At 46.3% G+C, this 23916-nt stretch overlaps 1 protein-coding gene across 1 annotated transcript in view; it reads right to left on the bottom strand.

Moving 5' to 3' along the window:
* Positions 1-23093, bottom strand: part of LOC128943622 (kinesin-like protein KIF2A) — a 236267-nt gene extending 213174 nt beyond the window's left edge. Inside the window, 1 exon segment of the mRNA XM_054286517.1 lies at positions 23030-23093. Coding sequence (XP_054142492.1) covers positions 23030-23093 — 64 coding nt within the window.
* Positions 23094-23916: the final 823 nt, after the last annotated feature.

The following is a 23916-nucleotide window of genomic DNA, read 5'->3' as shown; positions in this document are numbered from 1 at the left end:
TCTTCCGCTGCTCAGGGAAAGGAGTCCTTCCCCTGCTACGTCGTGGGGTCCCTTCCCATGGGAGACAGTTCTCCATGAACTTCTCCAACATGGGTCCACTCTCACAAGCAGCAGTCCTCCGAAAACTGCTGCAACATGAGTCCCTCCCATGGGCAAACAGTCCTCCCAAAACTGCTACGATGTGAGTCACTATTACACAGGGTGCAGCTCTCCAAGGACAGGCTGCTCCAACCTGGAAGCAGGGGTGTCACAGACATCTTTTGTGAAAAATCCTTTCTTGGGATTTTTCTCCCTTCTGAGAAGCTGTAGCCTCAGCAACAAAGTGTAAACAAGGGTTATCTGCTGCTGTGGAATGCAACAGGTGGATCCGTGATTGGTCCCCTGTGGATGTTTGGATTTACTGACCACTCACGGCAGAGCTGTTCTTGCTTTCTGCCAGGACACAGATCTTTGTTATTCATTCCTTTTCTATTCTTAGCTTAGCTAGCCTTCTGAAAACTTTTCTCTCTATTCTTTTTTGTATAGTTATAATGTAATATATATCATAAAATAATAAATCAAGCCTTCTGAACATGAAGTCAACATTCTCGCCTCTCTCTTCATCCTGCAACCCTTGCAAGCTCTGTGACACAGGGGTCCCCTTTTTCCACTGTCTTCCACTGGACCACAGCCTCCCCTGGGCATCCACTCACTCATGTGTGAGAACCTCCCCCATGGGCTGCGGGTAGATCTCTGCATCCCCTGTGGATCTCCATGGGCTTCAAGGAGACAACCTGCTTCCCCATGGTCTTCACCACAGCCTGCAGAGGAATCTTGGTTCTGGTGCCTGGAGTACCTCCTCCCCCTCCTTCTTCACTGACCTTGGTGTCTCCATGTTGTTTCCCTTACATGTTCTAACCTCCTCCTCTTCTGCGGCTAGGAAGAAAACCTGTACCCCTACTCTGTTTTGATTTTCTACTGTCCTGGTTTGAAAAGGAAGTGAGTTTTTTGGGAGTTTGATGGTCAAACCAATAGGTGCTCAGATTTGAATATTGGCACCTGGTGTGGCCACTGAGGACATGGATATGCCTCTGAGAACACAGAGGGTAAAAAGCAGAGAACTCCCAGGGGGAAGCTCTCTTGGTTCCAGTCCATGAAAGAGGTCAGACCTCCCCTGCCCAGCTGTGGGCTGGGCAGGAGAGGGGAAGCCATGCAGATGGGTAAGGTAGGCCGGAGCCTTAGACAGAGAAGGGAGGTGAAGGCCCCTGCAGGATGGAAGGGTGGAGGAGCACTGAGAGGCATCGGGCAGTTGTCGTGTCGTACCCCACCTCCCCACCCCTCCCCCCCCCCCCCGCCCCGGGAGAGAGAGAGAGAGACTATGCCTGTGCTTGTGCCACCTTGAAATTCGATATAATATTCTGGCAGCACGGCCTGCATCTGCATCGTGGGAGTTCTGGGCAGGCAGAGCCCGAGATTTTTAACCCTTTTCTTGAATGATGGAAACCTTCCAAATACTGATCCTCCTGGATCTGAATGAGAAGACAGATAGAGATGAAATAGGAGGAAATGGACAAGTGTGATGAAAATCCGTGCAAGTGAAAGATATCAGAAGACTTGAGAAGAATCCTAGGTGAGAGGAGATGATGGAGTGGCCTTTGGCTGGGCTTTTCTTGTATAGCCATGGACAGAACCACTTTTTTCCTGTGACACAGAGACTGCATTTAGGGGAGAGGCAATGGCTTGGAGCCAAGAGAGTGCAGTGATGTTATGTGAAGGAGTTGGCGTGAACAGACATGACGGGTAAGGAGGGTGGTGGTGCCCTCGATCTTCAGTGAAGAAGATCTCTGTTTATGAGACCCCTTGGCCCCAGGGGGTGAAATTTGGGGGGGACAGGTGTCCCAAAAGTGAGAGACTATGCTTTCTTTAGAACTGGGCAAAGCATCCTTAAAAGAGGAACCCTAGAAGCAGCTCTGGTCCATGCGCAGTGGTGAGAGCACTGTACATGGAAGGAAGATGTCACGATGGCAAATGATCTCTGGGTGGTGCCACGTGTGACAGGAAACATAAGAGGTTTCAACTGTGTTTCCAGGGGAAGTCTATGGTACAAGAGGGACTCCTCTCTTCTTGATGAACTGAGAATTGATTATCTGAAGGGTGGTGATGGACTGAGAGTTGGTAATCTGAGAGGTGGTAACTGAATTGAGAATCCAAGGTTTTGTCTTACTGTGATGTGTTGGAATTTGGTGGGGGGAGGAGGAATGTTTTTTGAAGGTTTTTATTCTGAGTTCTGTGTGTGTTTCTTTTTACATATAGTTGTAGGTTAATAAAGTTTTTTTTCTCTATTCCTAAGCTGGAGCCTGCTTTGCTCTATTCCTGGTCACATTTCACAGCAGACACCAGGGAGAATATATTTTCATGGGGGCACTGGCATTGTGCCAGCATCAAACCATGACACTTCTTAAATATGTTTTCACATAGGCATTGCCATCATCTCTAATTGTCTCAGTCTTGGCCAGTGGCATATCCATCTTCAGAGCCATCAGGTATTGGGTCTGCCGGACATGGTGGAAGCTTCTAGCACCTTCTTATAGAAGCCACCTCCATGGCACTCCTGCTACCAAAAACCAGCCCATCCAAAACCAACACAGGCTTACTTAGGGATTAGGTAATTGAGTGAAATTATTTAAACGCAGTAACAAAAAAAAACAAAAAAAAAAAAACCAAAACAAAACATCTTAATAACAAGGAAGGAATAGATGCATATCACAAAAGGAAAGAATAAAAGCACATTACCATTTAAATCTATCCTCAAGAGCTTGTAAAATAGGGTGACTACCCAAACCTGAATGGTGTTACATTACAAAAATTTAGTCTTGTTTGTGTTTAAGGGTGAAACAGTTGCAATGATGTTTGGGCAAGTCTAAGAAGAAAGGAGCTGCCAGTAGGTTTTTGGACTAGATCATCTTTGACGGTGACCAATTCCAGCTGCTTAAGAGACAAGTGAAGAAAATTCGTAAGTAGACAAGTACAAAAAACTCAGCTACATGTAAGATTTCTTTCTACCTTCCATCAGTTAGAGGTTATTTAAACTACAACTCAGGGAAAACAGAAACCACCTTTTACAGCTGCTGGTGGTTTTTCTGAAAATTTTTTAGTGTAAAATTGTATATTCCTACCATCTACATCAACATCCTTAAAATTCTGCTATGCTTCTAGCTTCCATCTCCTCTGGTAACAAGCTCCATGTGCTAACTGTACCTAGTTTGTTCTCCTTTATCAGTTTAAAGTTTTCTCTTTCAAACACTGACAGCTCTCCTGTTCTTGTATTATGAAAAACAATGGACACAAGCTCATGATCTTTCTTTTTTACACTATTTGAAGGTTAATACCTAAAAATTCACCATTCTTTCATTCATCGAAGTTCTGTCAAATCTTTAATCACTCTTCCAATTGCATGAACATTCCTTCTCCTCATGCCTATTACATTAATTCTGACAGAGGGAGACCAGAAATGTATTTTCCCCTGCTTTTCAAATGAGAAAACATATGATTAATTTCTCTGTCCTAGGTAATATTGCAGATCTGCAAAGACAGAGAAAACAGAAACAGCCTGAGGAAGAAATGGACAGAACACAATTTGACTAAAAAAATATAGGAAAAACAGTAATCAGCCTACTAAAGGGCTGCAGTGCATAAGAAATATATCCTATTTCAGCAAAAGACTGAAATTATGGAGAAAAAAAGTGATATATTATTTCTCTAGGTAGTTATATAGGTCTTTGTCATCATTGTGCTGGTTTTGCATTGGAGGCACTCACAGAAGTGACTTTCTAAGAGAGGCTGTTAGCAGTTTCCTCCGTGTCTGACAAAAAACCAATCAGTAATTGGTTTTGAAAATTGAGTCTGTTAAACCACTGAGAAAGGCAGACACGCCTCTGTGAATACACGTTTAAGATGAAAAAACCCCGGGAAGCTCTCTTTTCCTTCCAGTTGGGAAACAGGTAACAACTCCAGCCCAGCTCTCATCTCGGCCGGGCTGGGTGGGCCCTGCTGCAGGACCAGGCCCCCAGCAGCTGCCGGGCAGGGGGAGGGGAGGCCATCAGCTGCAGAGTCAAGCCTGGCTGCTGAGATTCTGGCCCTCCCCCCAGTGCAGCTACCGAAATAAACCCGGACGCAGCTCTGCAGCCCGTGCAGAAAGCAGCCCTATGGCTGTAATTGAACGCAGCAGGGGCCGGAAAACAGCCATGCAGCCAGAGCGATTGCCGCTGTTCTCGCCCGGGCCCCCTGAGATTCTGACAAAGCCCCCAGTGTGGCCTGAAAATCCAACACCATGTGTGCTCCGGCCACTGCCCAGCAGGGATCACGTGACCATCTGCAGGCCCCGGGTGAGATACTAACTTTCAGTGCACAGATAAGACTTGCAGATCTTTGATCCTCCCTCGGGTAAGAGAAAAGAACAGAGTGAAGAAACATAGAGAACAACATGAGACATGAAGGTCAGTAAGAAGTCAAGTCCTAGATGGGAGGGTTGAGGAGATGCTTCAAGTCCTGGGCTGGAAATTCTCTTGTAAGGCTATGAAGAAGATATAATTGATACATCAGACTCATTTTCCCTGTAACTCATTTAAAGTATAGGGGGATGAAGTGTTCAAATTATAGATATTGTGAATGTGACAGCCTGGTCAGAGAGCGAGAAAACTAGATAATTTTTCCCAGAATCGGCTTGAGAGACTTTAGGAAGTTGAAGATAAACAATGATAGATTATTATTATAAACACCTGCAGGTGTTGTTTTCCTACTCTCTGTTTTCTTGTTTTTCTCAAAGATTGTTTATAAGAAGGGCTTCTTGTTAATTAGCCAATCAGGTGAAATGTATTAACTGAATGATCAATCAAATCTACCTGGATCGGAACAGCTTATAAAAAGAAGCAGTTTCAAATATACAGTGCGCGTTATGCCAATCAGCCTTCTGGTTAGTCTGTGTAATTTCTTATGCAATAGCGACATCTGGTGACCACGCTGTGTATTGCATCAGTCAGCCCCTCGTGGATCATGGGACAGAGGAAGGGACGCTTCAGACCCCCACCGGAACTCTGCTGGGACCCCTCAGCGCCCACGCATCCCGTCCACGTCTGGACACCCTCTGTTCCCCCGGAGAGGTAACGACCTTTCCCCATGTCTTTTTGGAAGGGACTGGGATGGTGGTTTTGCCCTGGTAGCTTAAAAGCTCGAGCAGGAACGAATTCCCCAGCAAAGCGGACAGTCAGTACCTCTTGCTAGAGGTTGGGGGCCAGTGTTTTCATGATGGAGAGTCACCTCTCCAGGGAAGAACGTGCAATGGTTTCTGTGTGAAAGGACATGATTTCCTTTATTGGAGTCTCTCTGTGTCAGATGATTCACTCTGCATTCTACTTGCCTGAGCCAAATGTCATGACTTTCCAGTAGATATAGAGACCACTTTTAGTCCACAACTGTGGGAGGCATTGGGCTACTGGCTCTTGGAAGAAGTTACTAATGGGGATTCCACTGTGCCTTGACTTATACCTGTATGGGGACTCCTGTCCCCTGTCTTCTGAGGCCACACCCAGAGGGAAAGCGAGTAGGAAATGGGGGCTTCAGAGGGCAACGATGTTGCCTCTGGGGGCACTGACATGGCGGGGGGAGGATGGGTGGGCCGGGCGGCTGCCAGTTTCTCTACAGCTCCGCGCAGACAAGCAGGGGATGTGGGGACCCCTCGCGGAACCTATCTCTCACCTAGAGATTATGTTCCACTGAAATATCCTCATCCCTATGATTCTGTGAGACCAATGTATCCTCCTCCCAAAAAACTGGCACCGCCGAGCGCAATAACCGCAACCTGACTGTGCCTGGGCGATGGCCCCTCCCCATTTACACTGCTTTTGGCCCCTCCACCACTGCTGGCACCGCCAAAACTGTCGCCGCCACGCCCAGCGGATCAGCTTTCTTTCCCCTGCCCCACAAAAAGCGGCTGGTGAGCCGCTGAGACAGCTGGCCCCCGCTCCAGCCACCAATGATGCCTGCCTCCACTTCGCAGGATGCAGTGGACATGTCTGTGTTTCGGGCAGCCTTACCCCGCCCAGTGGGATGGCCTTGCACTGCCCCACAAGCCACTTGGCCCCACCTGCCAGCCCTGCCTTCCCCCTCCTGCAAGCCAGGGCAAGCCAGGGACAGACTCTTTCACGGCCGGCAGGAGCTGCTGCTCCCGACTCAGATTCCCCCCCTGCACCGCAGGTGAGGACGAAACCATCTCCATCATCGGTGGTTGCCACAGCCGTACCAGTCGCTCCATCAGCTCCCTTGTCATCAGTCACGGAGCCTGTGCAGATGTACAGCACCGGCCAGCGAGCATTTGTTCCAGCCAACATCACATCCCCCGCCAGCTTCCCCCTCCTTTTCTATGGCGTCTGTGCAGACGATCAGCGACAGGGACCGCAGCACCAGCAGCATCTCTTCAATCGGTAAATCACACAACAGGAGCTGTGTTCCCTTTAGCCCTCTCACCTTTAGTTGTGGAACAACTGCCTCCTCCTACTCCCTGTGTGACAGCTGACTCAGTTGACTTAATGTCTTTTGCAGCTTTCCCATTGCAGCCTGCGCCGGTGGCAGCCACGCCTGTAGCCTCCACGGCGGCCACGTCACCCACCCCTGCGACGCCGGCCGCGGCAGTGGCAGCTTGGCCCCCAGCCGCAGCACTGCCGGGGGCCAGACCCCCTACAGCAGGGCTTGTAACCAGCCCCTCGGCTCTGCAGTCCGCAGTTGGCCCCTAAACTTCGGAGCCTCCGGACAACCCACCACCCCCTTCTGCCCGCAGGCTGTTGTCCCCATCCCAGGATGGGAACAGCCACAGCAATGAATGCCAACAGCCAGCCCCCTGGCAGAGGCGTGCCCTAGCAGCAGAACGCCGGCACCAACAGGCGGTGTCATCGTCCCTGAGTAATCTTTGGACTTTGCTCCCCTGACGGGTGACCGTGAGCCCCAAGAACCCTCGCCACTTTTGGGAAGCAGTTAAGATGCGAGCTTTAGAGACTGGGGATTGGAACCTGTTAGAAAGGGTGGGAATGCCATGCTGTGAAGCTGACACCACACCAGATCCAGGGGAAGGGGCCACAGATGTCAGTCAAACAGTTAATCCAGCATCTGTAGAGGAGACACAGGTGGTTCAGGAAGAAAATGTTCTGCCACGAAGAGAAATTCAAGCTTTTCCCGTGTATAAAGCTGTCCCAAATACGGGACACGCTGACAGGCATGATGTGATTGCCTAGCAAGTGGTCCAAGATTTGCAAGATAAGGTGGCAAAATATGGCCTTGGCTCTGCACAAGTTATGCAAGTTCTCAGAGTGTTAAACACAGACCTGCTTGCTTCATTTAGTATTAAACATATAGCTCAAATATTGTTCCAGCCTGTGCAATTTAGGGGTTTTCTGGACAACTGGAGGCAGGTCGCTGAAAGGATTGCAGCAGACAACAGGCAATTGCTTCAGGGAGATCCTAGGTTTTACGTGGGAGTGGATGTTCTCCTTGGAGAACAGGCCTTTTCCAATCCTGATCTTCAGGCTACCTGGGACCCTGCCATGCTTGAGCAAAGGGTAGGATTTAATGCATTGCTAAGAACTATAGAAATGGCCTCTCCTGTAGCAAACCCCATGGAAATAGGAAAAGCTCCTTGGAGAATTGAACAATAGGAATGCTGAGGCAGCAAAGAATATCCTGTCTCTCTGACCTCTGCCCCATAACCTATCTCTGTAACCCTATAAGGCAATGTTACTTTAACCCTTTCTATTGGTCAATTATGGATACCCCCAACCCCTGACCATTGGTCAAGCTTGGATCCTTTCCAACCCTAAAAAAGTAGCATACTGTACCCCATTAGTTAGAAGAAGAGCTGAGACCCTTCACGGACCTCCCCAAATAAAGCCATCTCCATGGAAAAGCCTGCACTTCCTTCTTCTCCTCTCTCTCCGTCTGCTGCAGCCTCAAGCCAAGGGCAAACTTACCTAGCAAGCAAAGCTGAAATCCTAAGAGCTTGCAAATCACTATAAGAGCTGATAAACACCGAGCTTGCTAGGGGTTTGACCCGCAGCGATTTGGTCTGAGTGGGCTGGCTTCTGGCACCCAGTTCCCCCCTGGGGACTGAGCTCCTGAGCCCTATTGCTCTGCTTTATGATAAGGCCACAAACAAGGCTTTATTACTCTCCCAAGCCACGATATGAGACAATAACTCAAGGAGCAGGTGAACCCTTTCTGCCATTTGTTGAGAAACTTGCAGCAGCCCTGGAGAAACAGGTTGAGGATAATATCTTGAGGCAAGTTTTATGCAGTTAACACGGGACAATGCAAACAGTGATTGCCGGAAAATCATAGATGCTCTTCCAGGCAACCCAATGCTAACAGACATGGTCCACGCATGTGACAAACTAGGTGCTGTAGACCACAAAGTGTCTGCTCTGACAGTTGCTTTGCATCCAGGCCAGAAATCTTCAGGGGGCAGACAACAGAAATAAGGCAAAAACAAGGGCAAGAAGCAGGGAACACACAAGCAAACAGGACCAAATACCAATTTCTTGTGATTTCTTTTGCTCTAAGTGCCTAAGGGCAGGTCATTTTGCAAATCAATGTAAGTCCAAATATCATGCCAATGGCCAGCCTTTGTCAGGCCTGGGAAACGGGAGGATGAGCACACAGGGGAACTGCACTCTGACACAAGTGATTCCTCAGGGCATGGCACCGGCACAGGCCTGCTCAGCCAGTTCGGGGGCAGCACCCACGGCTCTGCTGGGGTGGATGTACATACGGCAACCGCAGTCATCTTAGAATCCTGTCATGAACATAAAGTTCCTTTGGATGTATTCGGACCTTTGGGACAAGGACTGAGCGCGCTGCTTGTGGAAAGATCTAGTGTCACCCACCAAGGAATCTTTGTTCACCCAGGTGTCATTGACTCTGGCTTTTAGGGTCAAATTTGTGCTATGGTTTCCACACACACCCCCCCCCCCCGTCACTATTCCGGCAGGGACTCGGATTGCTCAACTTGTGCCTTTTCAGTCGTGTATCCCCAGGATGGGCCAGCAGACTCGTGGGAATGGTGGCTTCGAATCCACAGGACTGCCACAAGTCTTCTGGTCTGCGGATCTTTCTGCTCAGCTTCCCCAGATGATGTGTACCCTGACCCTACTGGGTGCCTGCCAGCCAAAGACCTGGCTTCGAGGTTTGATTGACATGGGCAGATGTGACAGTCATCTCAGTCATCTCCTTCTCTGCCTAGCCTCCTGTGTGGCCTTTGGCTTCCATAGGGTCAGCCATCCAAGGGTTGGGGGGTGCAGTGCAGACCTTTGTAAGCCAACCGTCTGTGCTGATCAGAAACATGGATGGGCAGACAGCTGCAGTTCGGCCCTATGTCACTCCAGATCTGTAAAATCTCTGGGGGCGGGATGTATTGGCAGCCTGGAGGGTAGGAATTGGGACGGATTTTTAATTGGGACCACTGCGTGTGGAAACCCAGAGCACCAGGAATATTCTTCTGTCTGCTCTGGGGTGTCATGACCCCTAGGGGAGCACTGACTTTGACCCTCATTCATGGAGAAAGTTTCCTAGACTTCAAGATAGACTAGAATTCACAAAAGTGTGAAATAGATTATAGAGAGTTGTGTAGGTGTATCATTTAGTGAGAAATTTAGGTTTTGGGATTTTTAGTATGTTGTGAATGGAAGCAAGATGGAGGGCACAGGGTGCCATCCTGGGTTTCTTCTTCATGCTTCTTCTTCCTTCTTCTTCATGGGTTTGGGTGGCATTTTGTAATTGGGCAGAAAAGTCCGCATTGCGGGCTCTTTGGGATCAGTTATTGGGTTAAAAGGGAAAATAATCTAGGTGTCAGTTCTTAATTGGATAGTTTAGTCTTAAAAGACCTTATAACCAGAGATTGTTAGCCATTTTGTGCCTTCTAATGAAAAGCTGCTGAACTCACAGTAATGAGACTGTTTTACTGATAAGAAATAATAAACACTTGAGTCTGAACATGAATTACTGTCTCAAGTACCTTCAATCCAGACCCAGAGAAACCGACGACTGGTACCCCCACAACTGCACTAAAGAGCGGAAAATATCCTATGCCGCCTTTAAGGTGGCTGGTGGACAAACCCGTTTGGGTACACCAGTGGCCCATGACAAAAGAAAAACTGGTCGCCCTTCCTGAATTAGTTCAGGAACAATTGCAACAGGAACACATTGAGCCTTCTACTAGTCCCTGGAATACTCCTTTCTTTATGATAAAGAAAAAATCTAGGAAATGGAGACTCTTACAGGACCTCCGAAAAATTAACGCAGCGATGGAAAGCATGGGGGCACTGCAGCCTGGTATGCCCTCACCCACCATGCTCCTCGCAGGATAGATCTTGATCATTGATCTGAAGGATTGTTTGTTCACAATTCCATTGCATCCTGATGACAAACCAGTTTGCCTTCACAGTGCCTTCAATCAAGAATGCTGAACCTATGCCGAGATATCAATGGAAGGCCTTGCCACAGGGCTGTCGCAACAGCCCGACTATTTGTCAGTGGTATGTGGCTCAGGCCTTGTCCGGAGTCTGTGAGCAGTTTCCTGACGCATGTTGTTATCACTACACGGACGACATCCTGGTGGCAGCATCCACCCAGGATGAGTTGCTGAGGATATGGCCTCAGCTCTTTGCTGCTCTGCGTTCTTATGGGCTGCAGGTGGCTCTGGAGAAGGTTCAACAGCATCCTTCTTGGAAATATCCGGGAGTCAAAATTCTTGATCGAACTATTCAGCATCAGGAGGTGCAATTCTAGGATTCTATTAAGACCTTGAACGATGCCCAGAAATTGATGGGTGTCATCAGTTGGTTGCATCCTTACTTGGGACTAATCGAAAAACAACTGTTCCCGCTATATGGTACTCTAAAGGGGGACCCTGAACTGAGATCACCTTGGAAATTGACTTCTGAGGTGTGACAAGCGCTGGGGGAGGTCCAAAAGGCTGTTTCTGCTTGTCAGGTTCATCGAGTAGACCTTTCCATTGATATCACTGTCTTCATTACCAATCCAGATTTTATGCTATGGGTATCATTGGCCAATGGAGTGACAAATGGTCTGATCCTTTGCACATTTTGTAATGGGTCTTTTTGCCCCATCAACCAAAAAAGACAGCACGCACATTATTTGAACTGATCGCTCATTTGATAATCAAATGCCATCAATGGTGTTTGCAATTGATGGCAGCCGATCCTGCAACAATCATTCTTCCAGTAGAACGGGTAGACTTTGAATGGAGCTTTGCTAACAGTGCTCCTTTGCAAAGTGCGCTGCAGAACATGGCAGATTGTCTATCATATGCCCAGTCATAAGTTATTGCAGTTGGTAAAAACAACCAATCTTTCATTGCAGTCAAAAAGCAGCCAGGTGGCAGTGCAAGGACCCACCATCTTCCCTGACAGTTCCAGAAAAATGGGGAAAGCCATTGTTACTTGGAAGGATGAATCTGGATGGCAAATGTTGGAGGGCCATGAGTCAGGCTCAGCCCAACTGGTTGAGTTAAAGGCCATTGCCATGGCATTCCATAAATTTTCTCAGGTGCCTCTGAACTTGGTCACTGATTCTGCCTATGTTGCAGACATAACCAAGCATTTGGATTGTTCACTCCTGAAGGAAGTCAATAACACAGTTTTGTTTCAGTTATTGAGAACCTTGTAGAGTGCAATTCAGGCCTAAGTTCATTCGCATTACATCCTGCACATTCAGAGTCACACCAATTTGCCGGGTTTCATAGCAGAAGGTAATGCCAGGGCTGATAGGTTGGCTAACCCTGCCTGGGTAGCGCCTCAGCCTGACAAGATTGCGCAAGCCAAAGCGTCGCATGATTTTTTCCATCAAAGTGCACATACTCTGCAGAAACAATTTCCCTTGACACCAACTGAGGCTCATGACATTGTCAGTTCTTGCGCTGACTGTCATGGACTTGCTGCACCTTTACCAGCAGGGCTAAACCCCAGAGGCTTAAAGGTCTTGCAGCTTTGCAAACAGATGTCACTCACATCGCTGAATTTGGCCAACTCAAGTATGTGCACGTGTCTATTGACGCATTTTCCTCTGCCATGTGGGCCTCTGCTCACACTGGAGAAAAGAGTCACAACGTCATTGCCCATTGGAGGATGGCTTTTGCAGTTTTGCAAATACCTTCTTCTGTGAAAACTGACAATGGCCCCGCCTATGGGGCAGAAGACACATCAGTTTTTGCACTTATGGAAAGTGTCACACAAACTTGGTGTCCTGCACTCTCCAATGGGCCAGGCCAGTGTTGAATGCGCTCATGGTACCTTAAAGCTTGTTCTGGGCAAACAAAAAAGGGGAATGCCTGGAGAAAGGCCACATAGTCGAATGGAAACATCTCTATATACAATCAATCATCTTACAGTGCCACAGAATTCAGAGAATCCTGTCATTCTAAATCACTTTCTCTCACTGCACTCTTCAGGTGAGATGCACCTGCCTCAAGCAAAAGTCTGGATACGGGACCTAGCCCCTAATAAGTGGGACAGCCCATACAACCTTATCACTTGGGGCCGCGGGTATGCCTGTGTTTCCACAGATACTGGGGTACGGTGGGTACCTGTGAGGTGTGTTCACCCTGACCTGTGACACCAAAAACAGAATGTGACCAACAGGCAACCTCCGAATGATGATCAAGATGACGACCATCAATCAGATGGCCCCTCCACGAGTGGGTAATGAACATTCTATCCTTTCTATGTTTCTGGAAAAAGGCTGTTGACAAGTTAAGACTGTCAGTTCTTTGAACAAACTAATGATAAGTTGTTACTATATTGGAATTAGTATAGATATTGTACTAGAATAAGTAACTGATTTTAAGATTAATAGTGTATTTCTTGTAAGAGGAAATCACAAGATTTGATCTCTCCGACCATTTCAAAATTGCCTCCGATTGAGGTTCTGATTGATAACTAGCAACTGCTAGAGGAACCCCTGGAGTTGTGTTGTTTCTCCTTTCTGCAAGGGGCACCACAGAGGATTAAAAACACCGCCTTCTCCTTTAAACAAAAAGGGGGACCTGTGGATGTGACATCCTGGTACGAGAGCGAGAAAACTAGATAAGTTTTCCCAGAATTGGCTTGAGAGACTTTAGGAAGTTGAAGATAAACAATGATAGATTATTATTATAAACACCTGCAGGTGTTGTTTTCCTACTCTCTGTTTTCTTGTTTTTCTCAAAGATTGTTTATAAGAAGGGCTTCTTGTTAATTAGCCAATCAGGTGAAATGTATTAACTGAATGACCAATCAAATCTACCTGGATTGGAACAGCTTATAAAAAGGAGCAGTTCCAAATATACAGTGTGCGTTATGCCAATCAGCCTTCTGATGAGTCTGCGTCATTACTCAAGAGCGACAGATATTAGCAAAGGCACCTATGCTAAAGCAAGCAGATGTTGAAGTAGCTGTGATCCCATGAGAAATTTGGACAGAAAGAGAGAAGAGTGATGAAGACACTTTGCCCCCAGGGAAAAAAGAAGACCTCTGCTCCTAGAGATGGAGACAATTTCAGAAATAAAGAGAACCTTTGCTCTTGAACAGCTCATCCTTAAAATAGTACCCCATGAGTTGACATGGCCCATAAACACAACTGTGGGAAAGCTGTGAAAAATGGGAGGGACTCCACTATTGCAGATTCCCAGGCAGCTTCTATTCATGGACATTAAAAGCCCTGAGAGAACTGTTTCTTGTGGAGAAGTCTCCATGGCATGGCAAGGGAAACTCCTCTCCCTAAGTGAACTGAAGAAAGACTATTTTAGAGGTGGTAAACTGACTGAATTGTTTCTGTACATTGTTAGTGGGAAGAAAAGGTTGTAGGGGGGAGGAGAAATGTTCTAAAGGTTTTATTCTGATTCTCATTATTCTTTATTTTATTTACTGTTAATAAAGTTTCCTTTATATCCTTTTAAAGCTTTGAGCCTACTTTGCCTTCCTCCTAATCCTATCTCACAGCAGGAAATGAGTAAGTATATTCTAGTAGGTGCACTTTCCCACAGGAGTTTTCGGACCGGACTGCCAGGACAGAATATGCACGCTTTGATTACAGGCAGATCTTCCACCTTGATAACAGGGTTGTTTGTTCTCCCTGGAGCTATAGACTCTGATTCCCTTGGGGAAATAAAGATCATGGCTTGGACCCTCCATCTGCCCTGTGTAGTCCTGGACGGGAGCAATATAGCTCAACTTATACCCTTTCCTGCAGCACCCCTGCCTGCATCCCCGATAGCTGAAAAGAGGGAGGGGTGTTTTGGTTCTACAGGGGTCCCGCAGATTTTATGGACACAACAGTATTACATCTGAGCATCCAACATGCCAATGCAAAGTGACTCTGAAAGGTAAAGACGTAGTCCTGATGGGACTTATTGATACAGGAGCCAATGTGACTGTTATCTCAAAAAGCCAATGGCCCAGTAAGTGGCCACTGATGGCTGTGCTTCAGATACTCTCGGGCGTGGGTGGGAACCGTGAAAGCTTGCAGAGTCAACACTTGGTGCAAATAACAGGGCCTGATGGGTGGATAGCCACAGTAAAACCTTTTGTGCTTTCTGTTCCTCTGGTTTTGTGGGGAAGGGATGTGTTAACACAGTGGGGGATTTTGATGCATTCAAATTTTTGCCTAGGGGTCATTGGGATGCGCGACACCCCCAAACTGACTTGGAAAGCCTCTGATCCTGTGTGGGTGAACCAGTGGCCCCTGTCATTAGACAAACTGTGCATATTAAAGGAATTTGTACAAAGACTGCTGGAAAAGGGACATATAGTCCTATCTAATAGCTCTTGAAATTCCCCTGTGTTTGTGATCAGAAAGCGATCTGGGGGATGGAGGCTGTTGCATGACGTGCGGAAAATGTAATATATGGTAGGGATAATTCATACTATTAATGTATGGTATAAAATATTGTGAAATCCAAAACATGTCTTTTGACCATCCTGGCCGGGAGCAGCTGTCTATTTAGATTCAACTAGTTCCCAGACACAAGTTAAGATAACGATCAACGCCTTAACGTAAGAATAGAAGCTTCCAGGGTGATGATCGTTGGTTTCCTGAGTTGTCGGGAGCCACCCAAGAGCGATTATTGCCTTGCCGATTGCATCTATCGAGATAGTCAGCGGCGCCAACCTGATACATCTGAATACACGGCTCTGGAGGAGCCGATTGAAGCCAATGGCACACCTGGACTGGGTTTTTGTCCACCTCTGCACATGGAAAGAAACAGCGATGCATGTGAAGAGATACAAAGGAAATTTGGTCATCTTTGCCTCGGGCGCAATAAACTGTATGAAACCTCACCTCAAGAAGCAGCGAGCGTGAACAGGGGGGACTCTGACACTCGGGAAGTCAGATCTGAGTTCACCCAGCGTCAACCTCGGGCTCGACACTGTCTCTTTGGCTGTGGTGGTTTCAAAGACCGAACTTCGGTCTCGCAGACAAATTAATAAATCTTTGCTAATTTTTTGATAATTTTGGCTCACGATTTGATCATTTATAACAGAAAATAAACAAAGTAATAGAGGAAATGGCAACCCTCCAGCAAGGGCTCCCTTCTCCTTCCATGATCCCCAGAAATTGGCATTTGACAGTGATTGATTTAAAAGATTGTTTCTTTGATATTCTGCTGCATCCAGACGATGCGCCAAAATTCAGCTTTTCTGTACCAAGCATTAATATGCAGGAACCACTAATTCGATATCATTGGACGGTATTACCACAAGGCATGCGCAACAGCCCCACTATTTGCCAGTGGTATGTCGCAAGGACCCTAAGTCTGATCCGGGAACGTATGCCTGATGTTCGGTTGTATCATTACATGGATGATATTCTGATGTCTGCAGAAACTGTGATTCAAATGGAAGAAGCAGTGCTGGCTGTCAGCCAGGCTGTCACATCAGCAGGTCTGACCATTGCTTCTGAAAAGGTTCAAAAGACTTCCCCATGGAAATATCTGGGCTGGCGCAATTGAATGTATTCTATTTCGGCATAACCTTTGCAAATTTTAGCTGAAATCAAAACTCTGCACAATGCGCAAAAATTACTAGGGACTATAAACTGGGTACGTCCCTTGCTTGGAATTTCAAATGCAGAATTGGAGCCATTGTTTGCCCTGCTAAAGGGAGAGCCTGACCTCTTATCACCTAGACATTTGGACACAAAGGCACAAGCTGTGCTTCAAAAGGTAGCTGATGCTATCCCACAGAGACAGTCAGCTCACTGGGCTCCAGAGTTACCACTTTGGCTAATAATTCTAAACCCTGACAGGCAACCACATGCCTTGATATTTCAGTGAGACTCAGAAAAAACAGACTCTCTGTTAATTATCGAATGGGTCTTTTTGCCTAACAATATGCCCAAGACTATTTCCATGCAAGATGAACTTATGGCCGTGTTAATTGTCAAAGCTCGTCAAAGACTAGCCTCCTTGGCTGGAAGGGATTTTGACCGCATCTTTATACCTCTTATAATGTTCTGTTTGGATTGGTTGCTACAGAAATCTGAGAAATTGCAAATTGCTTTAGCAGATTACCCAGGGCAGATATCTATCCATCCGCCTAAGCACAAAATGTTAAGCTGTTCTTTTAACTTGCTCCCAAAGCCACAGAGAAGTGAGACTCCTTTGCAAGCTATGACAATATTCACGGATGGTTCTGGGAAAACCCATAAATCAGTGATTGTGTGGAGAGATTCTGATACCAGAACCTGGCAATCTGATGTTGCTGTTTTTGAAGGGTCTCCACAAATTGTAGAATTAGCTGCTGTGATCAGTGTTTCAGAAATTCAGCTCAACTTTTAACCTAATAACAGACTCTGCCTAGGTAGCCGGAATTGTGTCTAGAGCAGAAATCTCTGTCTTAAAACAAGTTAGAAATTATGTTCCTTTTTACTGGTTGAAACTACTAGTTTTTCTTTTGGATCAAAGGACTGCTCCTTATTTTGTTATGCATATAAGGTCGAATTCCAATTTGCCTGGGTTTCTTACAGAAGGCAACACCCAGGCAGACTTGTTAACCCTATCAGTGCAACATGTTTTACCAAACAAAATAGAGCAGGCTTGGGTGAGTCGCTCATTTTTTCACCAGAACGCTGGGGCTTTAGTAAGGCTTTTTGAGCTTACTCCAGCACAAGCTTCTAGTATCATTGCTACATGTCCTGATTGTCAGTGTTGCTCTCTTCCTAATGTGAATACAGGGGTCAACCCGAGAGGTCTACAGAGCCTACAAATTTGGCAAACAGACATGACACACTTTCCTGAATTTGGCCATTTGAAATTTGTGCATGCTTCCACTGATACCTTTTCAGGTGCTCTGTTTGCCTCAGCTCACACAGGAGAAACAGCAAAGGACGCTTGTCATCATTTCTCTGCTGCCTTTGCCACATTAGGAATTCCGCAACAGATTAGGACAGATAATGGCCCCTCATACATTTCCCATAAAGTTGCAAATTTTTTCTCCTTATGGGGAATTACCCACAAGACAGGCATACCCCACTCACCCACCAGGCAGTCCATTATAGAGCGAGCCCATGGCTCCCTCAAGAGTCTCCTGGCCCAATAGAAGGGAGGAGCCGGAGATACACCTGCTGAAAGACTACAGAAAGCCCTATTTGTTTTTAATTTTTTGAACTGTTCCATGATGGATTTAAATCCCCCTATGACTAGGCATTTTTTATCATTCACATTGCTTTCCTGCAAGGACAAACCACCGGTACTGATCCATGACCTAGAATCTGGCAAAATCCTTGGCCCTTACCCTTTGGTCACATGGGGGAGGGGTTTTGCTTGTATTTCCACAGAAAAGGGACCTCGTTGGATCCCTGCAAGAAACGTGAAACCGTTCTGGGAACCTATACCAGCACCTGACAGAGACCAGGCTGCTACCCAGCTCTCAGAAGAGGAGGGGGAAGAGGAACCACACAGAGACTGCAGCTCATGGCCAACATCTTCTGTTCCACCTGCAAAGGAAACTGTGAACCTTGGGTGTTATGTCAGTGTAAAAAGTGTGGAGATCGGTGGTATCGCAGAGCCCTTTTGGCAAAAGCATGGTGTGCATCATGTTATGATGTGGAGTTACAAACAAGGTATAAAGCCATTGAATTTTTAATTGTAGTAGGCCACGAGGAAAGGGATAGCCCTCGCCTCTCTATTCTCAGGAGCGAAGTTTTGAGGGAAGCTGAAAATAGCTATATTTGCAAAGTAGAGTGCAAACAAAACAATTTAGTGCCTTATATCTGGCCAGTCCCTGAACAAGCTTGGGAGAGGACAAAAAGGGAATGTGCTAAGAGATATGCTTGGAAACTAAAATCCAAAAACAGGTTTTTTGCTGCAACATAGAATGGAGTTAAAATGGATGCTCTGCTTATGCTTATTAGCACTGCTTAGTTTTACTAACACAGCCTGGCCTGTTGACCAACCCAAAATAAATGTTTGGATAACTCTAGCCAATACAACAAAACAAGATACCCTATGCTTGGCCACTGCATCCCCAGAAAATCCATTTTCAACCTGTCTAGTCAGCTTGCCATTAGACAATTGGCCAATACCAAAAAATACTGAAAGTGTGGTGCAGAGCTCAAATCCTGTTGATGCATGGGATCAGTGGACCCCCTACCTTCCTGAAGCACCCTTGGAGCCCCAAGAATTAGAGCTCCTGGGTTCTGTAAAAATGGATTTTTGTGTTAATTTTAAATACACAGGAAGAAATCAGTCTAAAGCTTGGGGTGTTTCTCCCCATCACCCTGTGTATAAGAATCAAACCTTTTGGGGTAATTACAGTTCTGGCAGTCCTTCTAAATCCAGCAATGCCCCCCCTAAGGCTGCCATCAGGAATGTTTTTGGTCTGTGGAGATTGGGCCTGGGCTGCTATCCCTTTACACATAAAAAGGGGTCCCGGTAGTCTGGGACAATTGACTGTGTTAACACCTAACACATACATGATTTTACAGCACAAATATCCTCGCAAAATAAGGCGCAGTTTACATGCATTTGATAAATACTGCAATGATGAAGTGTCTCTGTGGTCTGAGACCCAAATGAATTTGGCCTCTTTACTTTTGCCAAAATTGGCAGCAAAAAAGGCCTTAACCCAATTAAATGAGATGGCTTGCTGGCTGGCAAAACAGACAAATGACACTAGCTCTGCTTTGTCAAACCTATTAATGGATGTTGATAGCGTAAGGCATGCTACTTTGCAAAATAGAGCTGCGACAGATTTTTTGCTTTTAGCACAAGGTCATGGCTGTGAAGATTTTGATGGAATGTGTTGCATGAACCTTTCTGATCACTCAGAATCTATCCATAAGAGCATACAACAACTGAAGGATAGTGTGTTTAAACTAAGAGTAGAATCTGGATCATGTCTAGATAACCTGTTTAATGGCTGGGGTTTAGCTCCCTGGCTAAAGGATTTCTTTAGGATAGGTATGCATGTGGTGATTTTGATAATAGTTATATTAATCATGATACCTTGCTTGCTTCAATGTGTGCAGAGATTAATTAATAAGACCATTAAAGGAGTGGTTTTGGTTGACACAGAAGGGGGAGATATTGGGGTGCATGAGACAGAGAGTACTTTGGACCTTATCAGCATAAGAGAACTGATAGATAAAATGTCTTGGCAAAAGCAAACGGAACTTTGAAAATTAGATCTAGATAGCAAGAAGATTTAATTAGACAGGTTTACCGGAAAAAGAAAATCCTATTAAACTCTGTAAGCAAGAGGTGTTGTTATATGCATAAGTTTGTGTATATGATTCTAACCTAATCATTGTAGTACACATTACTAGTCTCCCTAAAATAGTATATAAGTGCTTGTATCCCACAATAAAATTGGATTCTGATCACCGAGTCAGTCTCCCCGTCTCTCTCCATTGCCGACACGTACAGATAAGGCAATGGGAAAAAAAGCCCAGACCAACACACCATTTTCTCCAAAGGTTTTTTAAATGGTTTTAATCATGCTTTCATCCTAGGATAGTTGGCACAATACACAGCTCTGATTCTACCTAGAATGTAGTTTTGGGTAGAGTAGATTCAGGTAGCTCACAGTTACTGAACAAGATCATACTTTTAATCTTTACCTTGTCCATGCGTTTCCTATACACTGATAGTATTGAGGTCGCAGATCCCTCTAAGTCATTTGATCTCAGTAATCCTGTAGAAAACTAACACATTCAAAAGTTTTCTGCTGTGTTTAGTGAATCCAATCATCAATTAAATGTATTAATGTATTAGAGGAAAAAAACATTGCTCTGTTGCTTTTGGCTGGGGTAGAGTCGGTTTTCTTCCCAGTGGCTGGTATGGGGCTATGTTTTGGACTTGTGCTGAACACAGGGTTGATAATATAAATGTTTCTTTTATTCCAGAGCAGGGTTTACACAGATGAAAGGTCTTTGCTGCTTTTTGTGCTGCCATGCTGGGGAAGGGGCTGGGGCATGCATGGGAGGTTAGGAGGAGACAGCTGAGATAGCTGACCCCAACTGGCCAAAGGGATATCCCAGACCATATGACATCATGCTCAGTATATGCAATGAGGGAAAGAAGAAGGAGGAGGGAGATATTTGAAGTTATGGCATTTGTCTTCCCAAATAACCAATACATGTGATGCATTCCTGCTTTCCTGGAGATGGCTGAACATCTGCCTGCTCATGGGAAGTGGTGAAATAATTCCTTGGTTTGCTTGTGTGTGTGGCTTTTGCTTTTCCTATTAAACTGTCTTTATCTCAACCTGTGAGTTCTCTCACTTTTACCCTTACAATTCTCTCCCTGATCCTACTGGGGGAAAATTGAGCGAGTGACTGCATGGGGCTTGCTGGCTTGCTGGGATTAAACCATGACAACTGGCCACACTGGATGGGAGAGTTAGTAGAAACAACACAGCTGACAGGCAACAAGACCCTCCCCCTGTCAGAAGCAGATAGATCAATCTCAATTGCCTGTGCAACCACAGCTCAGGTCAGAAACCTACCTTCTGAAAGGCAATGCAAGCTAAATGCAATCTAGTGCTATCTGTCCTTTGATATATTTCTTAAAATGCTCCCTTCCACATACCTAGGACAGTTCCTCCCACAGTTTACTGGAAAGAGAATGACAGAACAGAGGAGTAGCTGGAGTCATAACAGAGCATCTCCTCCTCCAGTCCCAATGAAAAACAAGCAAACCTCACAATAACCAGGACTCGCTAACTCTGGTACGACACTGCAGTCTGGTTGCTCACAAGGGCCAAATTAATACAAATGCTCAAAATTCTATAGTTTGAGCAACTGCTGTGAAGGCATCTCCCTATTATATTATCAATGTGTAATATATTTAATGTGCTGCATCACATATGCAAGTGATACAGCGAAATATGTAAACCATTAACAATACTGAAAATAAGAATTGTTATGTTCAAGAGTTACTGTCCTCACTTCTGACATTCCGGACAGCAGAACCTGGGGGGAAGGGGAGGAAAGAAGCAAAGCTTTCTCATGCCTTATTTTCCAAAGGCATGCAAAACAAACAGCAACATTTATTAGAAGTTCACACAAGCCACAGAAAAAGTTTTACACGTTGCTACAGTGAGGTTTTCTGAAACCCCAGACAGAGATCTGCAGGAGTTATGTAAATAACTGCCAGACCAATCAGATCCTTCACGTGACATACAAGCCATTAAGCACAAATTAAGGGCTTAGGTTTAATATAGTGTCCAGGTAACACCGACTATTATTTTATTGTAGGGTTGAATGGCAGTATGGGACATGAGTAGACAAGCTGCATAAAGCTTGTTGGATGCTCATTTCCTGTCTTATGAACATGCTAACTTCAGTGCCTTTGACCTCCAGGTATTTCTTTCCTTGAAAACACCTGCTTATTCTTTAGGAAGCTCCTGAATCTAGGAGATGAGAAAAAAAAAAATCTTTCCAGAAAATCCAAGCAGAACCCCACCCCTGTTTAGTAGATGTCATAGATCTCACAGAGGCATTCCCTCCCCTCTGTGCATTGCAGTCCAGAGTGTGAAGAACAAGTCGGCTTTCTTCGCTGACAAGCTCTACAACAGATTACATATTCCCACTCAAATTGAAGACCTGAAGTCACAAATGACTTGTCATTGATTCAGTCAGTGAACTTCCCATTTCAGTTCTCATTCTGGACGAATATGATTAATTAGTACCCTAAACCTAACACACACACTTCTTTTATTCATGTGTATTTTTAGTCAGCAACATACATCCTCCCATCAAGAGATACTGGACAAGATGAGAAACACTGGATCCTCAACAGAGAAAAAAGAATCCATAGGCATAAATAGAAAATACTTTTTGTGTATTTTAATCATAAGGAACAACCGGAATAATAATACCAAGTTTTTTTGTCAAATGATGAAAGCATCTAAAGGCATTTCTGTCAGAGCATACTGCTGTCATTTTTTCTGAACACGGCTCAAACGCCAAAGCAAACAAGAAGTCGTTACTTTGCATTGAAAGCCTTTCCTCCTTCCATCACCTCATCCCTTCCCACCTATCCGCCAAAACCTCCCCGTGCTTTTCTCCCACCCACACTCCTCTTTCCCCCAAATCACCTCAACCCCATCCACAACGACCCCGCACATCTCATAGCTCACCCCAAACTTGTCCCGTTTTCTCCTCCCACATGAGCCCCTTCCATCTCGGCTTCATCCCTCTCGCACCCCTCTTCTCCCCGCCATTTCAGCCCCTTAACCCACCGCTGCGCCCCCCCTCGTCGCCTCCTCGGCCTGCCGCAGCCTCCCCGCCACCAGCGGTAGCCGCCGCCGCCGCTCACGCCCCGGGCAACCGCCCTCCACCGCCAAGCGCGAGCACTCCCCTGACAACCGCAGCGCGCACCAGGCCCAGCCACTTCCCAGCCCCGCGCACACAATGGGCCCCGCGGGCAGCCTCCCCCGCGCCACGCACCGGGGCGACGGCACTCGGCCACTTCGTCGAACTGGCTCCCTCCCGCCGCCCCTGCCCCACTGACCATCGCTGCGCTTGATCTCCACGTAGATCCCTATCTGAATCTTGCTGAAGTTGGCCGCTGCCATCGCTTCATGGGGCAGCCGGGGATATCGGAGGCACTGCCGGACAGCGCACAGGGGGCAGTGAGGGCGCGCACAGCAGCGAAGGCGGCGGCTTCGAGAGGGCAGGCGGGCGGAAAGCGGGGGACGGGGAGAAAGAGTAAAGGCGCTGGCCGGATATAACAAACACTGGTACTTGCAGCGCCTGTGCAGCTCGCCGCGGCATCACGACAGGCCCGGCTCACGGAGAAGGCGGGGGTAGAAGCTCTGCCGCGGTTTGTTCTCCGCCCTTCACGGCACCTGGGCAGGGCTGGCACAAGATGGACGCCCCCACTCCCCAGGGGCTGCCTCCCTGCTCGCTTTAGCCTGGACCAGATGTTCGTCCCAGCTGCGAGCTGCCTATGCGAGCCTCCCCTCTTGGCCTTGTCCCTGACTTAAAAACACACACGTGTGCCTATTTGGCACAAAATTGTGACTCTGCTGCTGTTATACATACATATTATAATACTGGCTTTTCACAAATATTAAAATGGATTTTATATGTGCAGTGTAAAGTAGCTTTATAATAAAGATATAGTTTTTATTTCTGTTGTTATTAAGCTTAGACATAGTAGTGAAATAAGTATGCTTGTGTTAAAATGCCTGCTTGGATGGGATAACATCCAATGAACATAGGATGAGGACACCTGCTACAGATATGCCAACTATCAGCACTCACCGTCTGAAGACAGTGTGGACCAAGGCCCAAAAACTGGAGGTGATAAGAATGGACTGAAAACCACAACCAAGGAATAAGCATGCTCTAAAACAGCAGACCCAAGGAGGAGCCATGCTAAACAATTCTTGGAAC

Source organism: Melozone crissalis, unplaced genomic scaffold, assembly GCF_028551555.1.
Source record: "Melozone crissalis strain CALT ecotype California unplaced genomic scaffold, PUWL_Pcris_2 ptg000049l_1, whole genome shotgun sequence".
Lineage (NCBI taxonomy): Eukaryota > Metazoa > Chordata > Aves > Passeriformes > Passerellidae > Melozone > Melozone crissalis.
The sequence above is the reverse complement of the archived record's forward strand: the minus strand, read 5'-3'. Positions and strand labels throughout refer to the sequence as shown.